At 43.1% G+C, this 12,792-nt stretch overlaps 2 protein-coding genes across 2 annotated transcripts in view; both read left to right on the top strand.

The window, feature by feature from the left end:
- Window positions 1-3,422, top strand: part of zfh1 (Zn finger homeodomain 1) — a 32,863-nt gene extending 29,441 nt beyond the window's left edge. Inside the window, exon 7 of the mRNA XM_080266824.1 lies at window positions 101-3,422. Coding sequence (XP_080122950.1) covers window positions 101-651 — 551 coding nt within the window. The 3' untranslated portion in view covers window positions 652-3,422. The remainder of the gene's footprint in view (window positions 1-100) is intronic.
- The window catches only part of Cdc6 (Cell division cycle 6), a 59,376-nt gene continuing 49,714 nt past the window's right edge, over window positions 3,131-12,792 (top strand). The window contains exon 1 of the mRNA XM_080266897.1: window positions 3,131-3,223. Within this exon, the coding sequence (XP_080123023.1) occupies window positions 3,131-3,223 (93 nt within the window). The remainder of the gene's footprint in view (window positions 3,224-12,792) is intronic.

Raw genomic sequence — 12,792 nt, 5'->3', positions numbered from 1 at the left:
GCAAAAAATAAGAAATAAAAATCACAAGCCAATCTTTTCCTGAAATTTTCTGAAAGAGATGAGTGCAGTATATATAAGTAGCCAAAAAAAATTTTCACAGGCCAGCGTCCATTCAAATGTGATCTCTGCACCAAGGCCTTCAAGCACAAGCATCATCTAACTGAGCACAGCCGACTACACACTGGTGAGAAGCCGTACCAGTGCCAGAAGTGCCTCAAGCGCTTCTCCCACTCGGGCTCGTACTCACAGCACATGAACCATCGCTACTCCTACTGCAAGCCTTTCCACCCTGACGCTCCTGGCCTCCCACCCACCTCGGAACCTTCAACCCCTGTGCCCTCCCCCCCGGAGAGTGCTGGGGGTGAGAGCAGTGCAAATGGATCAGGGAGTGTTAGGGTGAATGGATCGAGCAGTGTTGGGATGAATGGCTCTGGGGTGTCTGTCATCGTCACTGCTGCCTCAACTGAAACCATCCCTCCACCGCCTGTCACTCCCCTTCCGCTCACTTCCCCATTAAATGAGATGGCTTCCAGGGATGCAGGGTCACCTCCTGGTACTCCTGCATCCCCTCCAGCTGCTGCCACCTCTTCACCAGAGCCTCAGGCAACCACACCGGTGACTGTGAAAGAGGAAGAAGAGGAGGCAGTGTGAGTGTGGGGTGTTATTCTGGGAGGAAAAAATAATGTGGTGTCATCCCAGGAGAAGTAAATAACACAGTGCTGAATTACGAAGCATTGAAACAACGAACTCATCACGGGAAGTTGTCTTACTTCCAAGTGTGTTACAAATCAAAACGGTGTCTTGCAACGAAATCTCTCATGATCAAAATATTATTACGGTGAAAAACAAAGTTATTTAATGTTTCTTGTACTTGACATATTGTTAAGAAAGGAACCTGCATGCTTGGTGTGCAATATGTCAAGTGATGTGCTATTACATTGCTAGATTTACCTGGACATACTATGCAGTGTTTCTTTGTTATTTGAAAGTTATATTTACTTTTGAAATAGGATTAATGTGAATTCGCATATGCCAAACACTTTTATCTACTTGGCCTCTTAGGGATCTTTCTCTGGGATCCTTCAGGCTGGAAGAAAGGGGAAGATGAGTTTCCCTTTTCATTACCTCTTTTTCTTCCCTCGCTTACACCTCAGTCTTCCTCTCGTAGCTTTATTTCACTTCATTTCTGTCCATATAGATGAGGACTCCGTTCTCTATTTATCTCTCTCTTTCTCAAGTCTCTTTATATCTGTCTCGTAGTTCTGTAGATTTTCACTAGTTAGGCAATGAAACCAAGGCGGGTTAGGCCCAAATCACCTCCAGCCCGGTACGGTACCTGTCCAATACTCACGTGTACATGCAGAAGAGGAAGCAGTGTTGCCCAGGAAAGGGAGGATTTAAAGTGTACATTTTTACAAAGAATACTCATTTATTTCTTGCATTTTGAAGTGTATTGCCTGCAGAGTTGGAGAGATATTTTTTGTGGATAATTTTTTATTTATGTTGTTTTTCATTGCCATATTTTTTTTTCATTCAAGTTGAGGCCAAACAATGATGTGAGTATGTGTATAGACCATTTCACATTAAGCTGTGTTGATCAGCAAGACTGAGTGTCCATGTAGATTTTAAAATGAGATGAATAACAGTATAAGGATGACAAGTATAAATAATTTTCTAACTTATTTTGTAAAAGGAATTTGAATGTTATTTTGTATGAGAGCAAACAGTCCATGATTTGTTTTTTGCCAATCAAGCAGCAGCTCTGGAGGAAATTAATGTGAGAAGGTCTGTCACAGAGGTCTTTGCGGTGGCACCGAGGCAGATGTGGCCGACCGTACGACAGGCAACACTGCAAGAAACCAAGGCATGTATTCTCAGATAGCTTAGGAGGCTTTCTAGCATCTTTCTCTTATCACTTTATCTCTACATACAGCTTATTAATATCTTCTATTATACTGAAGCAAACTACAGTACTGTATGTCAATGTTGAAACATTAGAAATAACCTGTGAAAGAATACTAAGCTGTAATATGAAAAATAGATAATTAAGGAAGAGGTTCTGGAAAGCCTTCCAAAAGCCACGAGAATAAAAGGCCAAGATGATGCGCAGGTATTCCGCTGATAAATCCACTGTCTTCCATAAGCGTGCCAGGAATCAGTCTCGGCTCCTGGCCTTCTATAGTGGATCCCTTGTGCCTCGTGTCAGCATCCTTGTTGGTGACACCGCCAGCCACCCCAGGTCTTTGGCTCAGAGAGAGAAAGATATATATATAAACTAATTTCTAAATTCAATTCTCAGGAGGGAGATAAACACAAAGCCAAAGGTCCGCGATGGCTGGCTGTGTCATACTGCTAGTCCAAAATAATCTCATGTGCAATCTCTCTATTTTCTAGATTTCCAAGGCATGCTGTGTAGTTCTTTTCTAAAAAAAATAAGGAAAAGTGTTAAGATAAATTCTTCTGTACTTCTTTATTTAGCCTCAGACTTATGACATGGATTTTACTCCCATGTTATAGTCGTGCTGTTAGTCATATGCTAGTCTAGGTAATTTTCCGTTTTCTTGTACTTGTCGCCAGATCCCATGCATCTTTTAAGAGTTTGCAACTTGTTTTTTTCCTACTGTTTTTTCTACTTCCAAATGAAATGCCAGTTTAACTTGGTTGTAAGCAACGATTGTGCCAGAACGACTACTGGAGATTTCTAATAGGAACTTGTTAGGAATGTGGATAACATTTAGAATTTTATTTTTATCAAGTATACATATGCAAATTTATTTTGTATAGAGACCGTAATTCACCACAATAGTGTACCAGAGTGCTTCCATATCACCCTGAGCCTGACCCAAGGCTTCACACAGACTAACGTCCATGATAGGTGACTAACTGGCAGCGTCGACCACTAAGGCTCCCAGTCAAAGTGCCGCATTCTTGTCGACCTAGGAAGCTTTTTAAAATCTCTTCCTTAGTGATTAATTTTCCATATTACACCTTACTAGTCTGGTATGTTACCTAACATCATTTTCAAAACAAAATAGACTGCATAAGTAACATACATGATAATAATAATATTCCAGAGACTGAAATAAACTAACAAGGAAGAGGTATTAGTAAGCTTCCTAACTGCACAAGAATGCCGCCCAAAGTCTTTCACCTCACCTCCCTCTTAGACCCCAAACTTGAGTGTGCGGGGCCTGTGCAGGAGGCCTCAAGCACCACACTTCATGTAGGTCAGGGGGCCCTCTGGCAGGCAACCCCAGTCACCTCACTCCCACACCACACCTCACCCAGCCTCACACTACCACACAACCCTTGCCTCACACAACTAAAACACCACCCCTGCCACACAATTAAAACACCACCCCTGCCTCACAGCTAAAACACCACCCCTGCCTCACAGCTAAACCACCACCCCTGCCTCACAGCTAAACCACCACCCCTGCCTCACAGCTAAAATACCACCCCTGCCTCACAGCTAAAATACCACCCCTGCCTCAGCCAAAACACCACCCCTTCCTCACAACTAAAACACTACACCCCTGCCTCACATACCCACCCTGCCTCGGAGCAACCCTCCTTTTACCACACAACACCCCCTTTCTCTCTCTCCTGCACCTAGTTTCGTTCTACCACACCACACTATACATCACCTCAACACTACCGCACACTACACCCTGCATCACACTACCACACCTTTTCCTGTCTTGTCTCTGAAAATTGCTGTCATGCCTTCCACCTTAAGTCCCTCATCACTCCCTCCTCCCACATCCATCCTGTTCCCACAACTCTAACTTCTCCATATTCTCCTTTCCCTTTAACCCCAAACTCCTCCCTATCTCTCCCTTCCCCATAACCTCAGCCTCCCTCATCTCAGTTTCTTCCCTACGTATAACCTTGTCCTCCCCATTTTTGCCTCCCCCCCCCTTCCTCTTTTTTCCCCCCTCCATCTCACCCTTCCTCATGGTATCTCCCTTCCTCATAAACCCAACTTCAACTCACTCTCCCTGATCCATATCCCCAACCTTCCTCCTCCTCATTGCTCTCATTGTCTTAACCCCAGCCTTGGCTTTCTCCAACACACATTCACACAAACAAACAAAACACACCCCATCCAAACACTCAAAACTCCTTAGCCAGTAGCATTCCTGCCTCACCCGATCCCGTTCTCTCTCGTCTCGTCTCATGGTTGGTGGCTACATATGGCTCTCTGTACTGTACTTGAGGCAGGGAACTCTGGAAAATAATTGGCTACTTGAGCACCAATGGCAAGGAGGTTTGGATAAAAAGAAAAAGAAAAAGAAAAAAAAAAAGTCTCTAACATTCCCCTTTGCTATTTGTTCATAACCATTTTAGGAAGTAAGGACCTAGAAACTTTGGAGAGCGCTGTACGTAACTGGTGACGGACAGCAACTAGCGACAGAGGGTCATGCTGGGGACATTAGCCCGGGTATTTGCTCGCCCTGATGAGTTAAGTTTAAGCAAATTATAATGTTGCTTTTTTGAAACTGTAAATGCTGAATTTACCATTTTTTTAAAAGGGATTACAAGTTTACCTAATGTTCAAATCCCAGGACGAACAAGTACTCTGTGCTGTGCTTTTAATAGCGTGACCCAGAGCCATCTTGTTGGAACGGTGTCGTGTGCCTTTTCATCTCTCTGTGGAATCTCGCTGTATATAAACATATATATATATATCGGGCGCAAAGAATGAGTTAAAAAAAAAAAAGTTCTGTAGATGGTTAAAATGGAAGATGTTTGCATTCTCAATAAGCATTCCAACGTAGCTGCTAGAGGTGACTTTCAATGTGTGATATAAAGAAAGATCCTTAAATGTCCATGACTATGCGAAGAAATTTATTTTTGCCCCATTTGCTCTCTCAACATTTCCCTCCAAAATATGGTATTCCATTTTATTATTCCGTAGTAGCCTAATCTAGACCTAGATTTTTTCCTATTAATGTCCGATCTTGACTCTACTCTGGCAACCAGGCCAGTGCAGTTCTCTGATCTCACTTCCTGATCCTCATCCCTATTTTAATGACAAAGAATCAAGCTCACTTTTAAAGCCTTTTCAACTAAGGTTTGTGCAAACTTGCTAGAGGTTTTTAATGCCTAGTCCACAAAGGCTTGTGTAAATTCAACTAAGCCTTTCTAAACCTTGAGAATCAAGGCTTTCTGAAACTTGAGAACTGAGCACCGGCCTGGAGCCTCTTACGAAGCCAGACTTGGGGTTCTGTCCTGCCATCCCACCAAGAAGGATATTTAAAGTTGTATGTAAGATATATAGATCTATATGTATATAAAGAAGAAGCAAATTATATATGTAAAATTGAATATTAAGAATTGCAGAGGTAAAAATTTGCAAGAGAATAATTATAAATCGTAGGATTACTGAAGAGTGCCATAAAAAGTAAACAAGTAAGAGCCATGGACAGAACCGCTGCCTGGAGTCTTGCCTTCAACCCTCTTTTCTCAGTGTTTCCTACATCACTCTCCATATTGTGTGTTCGTGTGTCTGTGTTTATCCAGTTCCTTCACTTTGAACTTGGAACACTTATACAGTTCATCCTCCCTTGTCTTTATAAGTGATAACACATTTGACTCTTTGAACAGGATGCTTTCAAGTACAAAGAATTCAGAGAACCCAACTTGAATGTCTTAAATTAAAGACAGATAGATGGCATCTTTTCTATGTCACTTATTTCACACTATAAAAATAACGTTCCTACTACGTATATACATATATATAAATTTTTTCTTTTCTTTTTCCCAATTACAATGTGCTTCCGTCATACGTATATTAACATGAAAGTCAAATTAGCTCCATAACTCAAATCACGAGAACAGACAAGCAGTGCAATAGAAATCATGGAATAAGCATTTTTTTCTTCCTTCTCTTCCATCATATTCCAAATTAGATTTTAACAGTGATTTGTATCTTATTGTAGCTAGGAGTAAGCCTAAGGTTTATATTGATTACCTTATTGTATATTTTCTTGTACGGATAAATACCAATAAAGCCAACTACTGAAGCCACTCATTGGTTGCCCCGAAGGACACCAGTCCAAGGATGTATTAACTTAACACCAATTTCCATTTGTCCAATAAAGGCAAAAAAAGGACGTATGTGATCAGAGTTTTCTCTTACCAAATTATGAACAGTTTGACTTGCATATTTTATAATGAAGGAGTATTTTATATTGCAGGAGTTACCAGTATATTATCACATGTGTTAACCTCTAAGTCTGATGATGTAGTAGTAGCTGTAATTCCAGGTTCATCTGACTGTGAACCCAGTAGACTGCAGGCTGAAGGTACCCCTCTCCCACAGTCCACTATCCTCCTCTCTGGGGACAGGGAGGGATCTGTGAGGCACTTGCATAACCAGTCAGCAGAGTCACCCAGCCATGTCAGTATCACCACATGGTGTCCCCCTCTCTAGCTGAGTATAATGATGTATTTTATTATACATGTATTTCATTAAAAAGAAATCATTTACACTGGTGCGTGTTAACCATATATCCACCCCTTACAGGATTATGTTGCCTGGCTACAATCGATAGATTTCATTACTGTACTATTATCCTTTCACCTTAATTTGGCCCACATTTTTGTACTTTAGCAGCTTACGTTACATTGCTCATTGGCAAAATACTGTATACAGTGCTACGGTTCGACATCCTCTCCATGGCTTTTTTCCATATTTTAGTTTAAATCATTACTGTACTTACCACCCAACATTGAAGATGAAGAGATGGCAATTTTAAATAAGTTAAAGGAGTATACCAATGGATTATTTTATTAAGCTTAGGGAGATCCTTCATGGTGAAGGGGTTAATGAAGACTATCACACCCTTCCAGCTCAGAAAGCTTCTAAGCGAAATAAAATTATCTAGTAATGAAGAAAAATACGGCCTAAAAATATGTATTTAACAAATATATATGAAAATCCTGTACAGCAGGAAACTGTACTGCACTGGGTGATACCATAACCATATAACCAACTAATAGATGCCTGGTGGTCTAGTGGGTAATGGCACTCCAACTGGATGTGGCCCAAGGAGGGTTAAACTCAAACTGGTTGGGGCTTATTGCTCACAAAATGCCGGCAAGGGTAGGCAATTGATAATCTTTGCCATGAGTGTGTAAACTTAACAAAACTGTACTTTGTTTCTAACCTGACTAAGATCTCTAACAATTTTCAGCTCAGCTGATGGCAAACCGTAGTCAGATTGGTGGGCTGATAATACTAGTAACTATGAAGACGTCAACTCTTCGGTAAACACAAATCAACTATAGCCTAGCCTTTTGCCACTACACTCCCGACAGCACTAAAGAGGTAATGTGAAAACATGGAAGTGATAAAACATTTGTGATACACAAGGCCACCCACCAACCACTCAATAAAAAGAGGTCTTTGAGTTGCATTCCGGTGACCCTACATAGGGTGACAAGCTTTATGCAAACCAAGTAACCACATGGATGCCTGGTAGTCCAATGAGTTAAGGCAGCCCCAGTGGACATGGCCCTTGTGGGATAATACCTGATGGGTGTTGAGGTAGCTCTCGTAAAATAACACGGGGATGCGAAACTGGTCACTTCTCTGTGTCTGGGCTATGTAACCTAGCCCCCGGGCTCTATGCTCCTGATGGGAAAATAAAGGATGGAATGAAGGGTTGATAGACTAAAACAGGTTAACAGAAATCAACAATTAAATACACAGGTAAATGCTGTACCGGCTTATCTTCTGCTCCCCAATATCCCCTACTTCATCCCCACAGCCCCCTAATGTTCCTCAAGGCCGTAAGGGTAAGGGAAAGGGAAAGGGTAAAGGCAGAGGGAAGAGGAGTGACAGTGGGGAAGCCCTCCGCACTCCTTCTCCCCCACCTCCCCAACCAGGATCTCCTCCCCACCCAGACGAAGGCGATGATGGGGACGAGAGATTTGTGGCGCGGAATTGGGAGGATGGGAGTGATTTTTCTCCCCTCATTCACCCCTTCACTGAGCAGGGGCGCTCTGGCTGCATTGCTTCAGCAATTCATCGTAATTCCACCAGGTTGGATTTTTTCCACCTGTTTTTTAGTGAGGCATTTGTGGAGCAGATTGTATACCAAACCAACCTGTTGCAAGCACCCAGCGCCTTGAGAGTGAAAGATTGGGAACAAGGAGTAGGCATTCTATCATATATGATTACCCTGTCTCCCTTTCAGAAATGTTCTTTTTTGCCCTGGTCCTTTTGATGGGTATTATACGAAAGAACAGAATTCCTGCTTACTGGACTAGGGACCCTGTTATGTTTACCCCAATATTTGGTCAAGTGATGAGCCGTAATCAGTTCCAACAAATTCTAAGTCGCCTCCATTTCTATGATGCTCATGATCCTGCAAATGCGAACAACACTGATAAAATGAGGCGAATTAGGTTGATCTTTGATCACCTGAGGCAAACCTTTCGTTCCTCATTCTATCCCTATAGAGACCTCGTCATAGACGAGAGTCTCGTGTTGTGGAGAGGCAATATTTCATTTAGGCAGTATATACCCAGCAAAAGGCACCGTTTTGGGTTCAAGATCTTTGTTATGTGCGACTGTAGGACTGGATACGTGCAAGACATAGTCTGGTACACCGGTGCACAGACAGACATAATAGGAGATGGAAGTATTGGACTGTCGGGAGCAGTGGTAAAGACGATGATAGAAGACTACCTTCATCATGGTCACGTCCTCAACCGAACAATTGGTACACTAGCCCTCTTCTCGCTCGTTATCTTCACATGCATGAAACTGGAGTCTGTGGAACCGTGAAGGTGAACCGGCGTCACATGGCCAAGGTAGGGTGGAAACTTGCAAGGAATGAGGTTGTCTTCTTCAGAGCCAACAACATCCTTGCAACTGTGTGGAATCACAATAGAGAGGTAAGCCTATTGTCAACGGTTCACCGCCCCTTGATGCACCGTACTGATTCAGTTGATTACCGTAGCGAGAACAGGCGTCGTATTTGGAAACCTGAGTGTGTCATGGACTATAATATAAACATGCGCCTCGTGGACCAGTCAGACTCCATGATATCGACGGTAGAGTGTGCCAGAACTACGATGAAGTGGTATAAGAAACTGTTCTTTGACTTGCTAGACATCACTGCTCTGAATTGCCACCACCTTCACGCCATGACAACAGGAGTTCAGGAAACCTTTGAAGGGTTTGTGAGGGAGCTCACAAGAGAGATGTTTGCACGGTATGCTGTAGAAAGGCCCCAACATCGCACCCGCACTGCCCCTATTGCACAAACGTCCCTGAGAATATCCGGCCGCCATTTCCCCACTCCTATCCCTCCCCAGCCAAACAGACCTAGGCCCCAACGCAGGTGCCACGTGTGTAGCTCACGACACAGAGGAAGGACACCCGCTATGAGTGCGTGGAGTGTGACGTGGGTCTCTGTATTCACCCATGTTTCAGCGAATATCACACGTTGATGCAATTCTGATATGGTGTGAATGCGACAGGACGCTGAAACTATGAAGTAAATGCGACAGACAGACGCTCAGTGAAATTATCAGTCATGTTGATCTCCAAATATTAGTATAAAGTGCATACGGGTATAACATAAGTGCAAAAATTGTATGTAAGTGTATAAATATGCTGTAAGTGGAAACATACATAGCGAGGGTTTTATGATGCGATATTCTGTCGCTCAGTGCAATAAATACGGCCCGTAATTATATAATTATTATTATTGGAAATGCTTAAGAGTATAAGTTCAAATTATTGTAAGTGCTGAAATATATTCTAAGTCAAATATTCATAGCGTGTGTATAGAGATGCGATATCCTGACGCTCAGTTGAATGAAAAAGGCACGTAATAGTGAAAATAGAAGTCAACAAGTGGTAAAGTGTGTAATGTATGTGAAGAATTAGTATATAAGTGTGTGAGTATTATGTTGGTCGAAACATTCATTGCGAGGGTATTTTCATGCGATATTCTCACGCTCACGAATAAATAATGCCAATAAGTATGTACAGTGCAGTATAGGGGTGTAAACGTGTGTAATGTAAGTGGGAAATTATAACTGGAGTGAATAAATAAAGTAGAAAATGAAACACGAGTGTTTGAGATCGTGGGTGCTACGCGAATATGTGCTAGCGTATCGCTAAATGCCCTCGTAATGAATGAAAATAATTGAAAACATTTACAGTGGTGGAGGAAAGGTTCTATGTAAAGGGAAAAATAATAGGAAAGTAATAAAACAATTGGGTAAGTTGAAATACGAGTCATAGCGAGTGCGCTTACTAAGCTGATGTGAGCTAGACTTATGCTGCATGTCATCATAATGAATGAAAACATCTGAAAACACTTACAATCAGTTGTAATTGGTAAAATGTCATTGAAACAGAAGTATACAAGTAGAAAAAATGATATGTTGACTAATACAAGAAACTTAGCATATAGCATGTTACGACTCGGACCTAACTCGCTATGCTCGCGCGATGGTACAATGCTTATTTTTCATGTATATGTGTCTGAAATCCGTAATATTGTTACTGTTATTGTTTATTAGTTCAAATTCAATAAATATAGAGGTGTTGTGTGTTGTTTCTCCCAGTATTCCTTACCATAGAAAACGTGAGCGCCTGGCACGTCAATGATAGAATACGCTACCTGGCTCGGGGGACCTCACCTGTTCTGACCACTTATAGACCACGGTAAGCCCTTTCTTGGTGATTTTCCTTCGTTTCTCAACCTAAGCGGAAGTTTGAGCCAAAAAAAAATTCCAAAAAGGCTTGGGACTGGGGGATGTCGGAGGGGCGGAAAACCTCGGGACGTGACGGGTTAAGAACGATCCCCAATTATGTTTAATGTCTTTCATGCTCGAGAGGGACACCTTCACGTGGTGGTACTGATATAGCCGGGCGGTGGAGCTGCCTGGTCATACAAACGTCCCTCAAATCCTTCCCTATCCCCCAAAAGGAGGATGTGGACTGCAGGGAACGGGCAGCTTCAGCCTTCAGTCCACTGGGGTCACGTCCAGATGAGTTTTAAGATACAAGGCACCAAGGCAATGACAAAAAACAAAATGTATTAATACATTTTAATTTAAAACAATAAATTAAGTACAATGCAGAGTGAAATATACACAGAGACGTAAAAAACATTTTGGTGATATAAATTATGACTGACTCTCTCTCTCTCTCTCTCTCTCTCTCTCTCTCTTTCTCTCTCTCTCTCCATATTATTCCATGTAACTCACTGTGAGAAAAGGGCAGTGGCTACGGCTCTACATCTTTTCCATAGCACCTCTTCGTGACCAGCATCATTTTCTAGTAATCAGGTTCCAACAGCATTTAAGATAGACCGATTGTTGTGTGTGTGTGTGTGTGTGTGTGTGTGTGTGTGTGTGTGTGTTGTGTAGCTTAGTGTCCCCTCGATTTACCCTTTCAGTGGTATAAACTTTTTTTTTTTTTTTCTAATTTTTGAGTTGGAGGATTTCTGTTACCTTATGACTGGCTCCTGTATTATCTGTATTATTAAAAGTAAGGACCGTATTCTAGCTAGCAAAGAAGGCTTCCTAACACCTCATTAGCGATTTACGTTGCATACTAGACTTCAGCATACGACACACGACCTCTGGTGTTTAGATACCGAAGCAGACGATACAGTCGGGTGGTGATGACTTCATAGCTCCCTTGCATGAGCGATTTCTTGTCCAGACTAGACTTGAGCATACGACCTCTATTGCTTGAATATCGAGACAGAGTCTATCACAATAAACGATACAGTTGCGTGTCTGGGTAAAAGTAGTGACGACGTGGCGGTTGAGAGGTGATGCAGCCAAGATCATCGCTGGAGGATATTAACTCGGTTTCTTTTGTTGGACGAATCGCTAGGACTACCATAGGGACGTGATAATATTACACCCAGGCTACTCCTTTTCCACATGGTATGTAATGGTGTCTTGCTCTTATTCTAGATGTCCCAGGTACTCTTTAGGAATTTAAGAGTTACTTCTTAGGCATTTGATAGCATGAATAATGACAATGGAGGGTTGATTTGACCAGGAAGCAACTATACTCATATTCCATCCTCGTAACTAAGGCTACTTGAATTTCTGCAAGCACGACTTAAGTAGGAGTGGCCCAGTCCTCTCGGGTGAAAAAGCAAGTAGTTTATGTACGCTTTATTACTGATATCGCTACTTGCAGCTCGTCGTGATAGTCCCTGCAGTTCCCATAGTTATAGACCCCGCTGAGAGTCCCCGTGAAGGTGACAGACCTACCGTGGTTGATAGTCCATAGCTCATTTATAAACTGGTAGCCCATAGCCCTCCCCCCCGTGGTATAACAGCCCACCCACCCCCATGGTGATAACCCATAGCCCTGCCCTGCCCTCCCCCCCGTGGTGTGATAGCCCATAGCCCTGCCCTGCCCTCCCCCCCGTGGTGTGATAGCCCATAGCCCAGCCCTGCCCTCCCCTCCGTGGTGTGATAGCCCATAGCCCTGCCCTCCTCTGTGGTGTGATAGCCCATAGCCCAGCCTTGCCCTCCCCCCCCGTGGTGTGATAGCCCATAGCCCTGCCCTCCTCTGTGGTGTGATAGCCCATAGCCCTGCCCTCCTCTGTGGTGTGATAGCCCATAGCCCTGCCCTGCCCTCCTCCCCATGGTGTGATAGCCCATAGCCCTGCCCTCCCCCCATGGTGTGATAGCCCATAGCCCTGCCCTCCCCCCATGGTGTGATAGCCCATAGCCCAGCCCTGCCCTCCTCCCCATGGTGTGACAGCCCATAGCCCTGCCCTCCTCTGTGGT

Source organism: Coenobita brevimanus, chromosome 22 (assembly GCF_032717465.1).
Source record: "Coenobita brevimanus isolate Jiangsu-jjx chromosome 22, ASM3271746v2, whole genome shotgun sequence".
Lineage (NCBI taxonomy): Eukaryota > Metazoa > Arthropoda > Malacostraca > Decapoda > Coenobitidae > Coenobita > Coenobita brevimanus.
The sequence above is the reverse complement of the archived record's forward strand: the minus strand, read 5'-3'. Positions and strand labels throughout refer to the sequence as shown.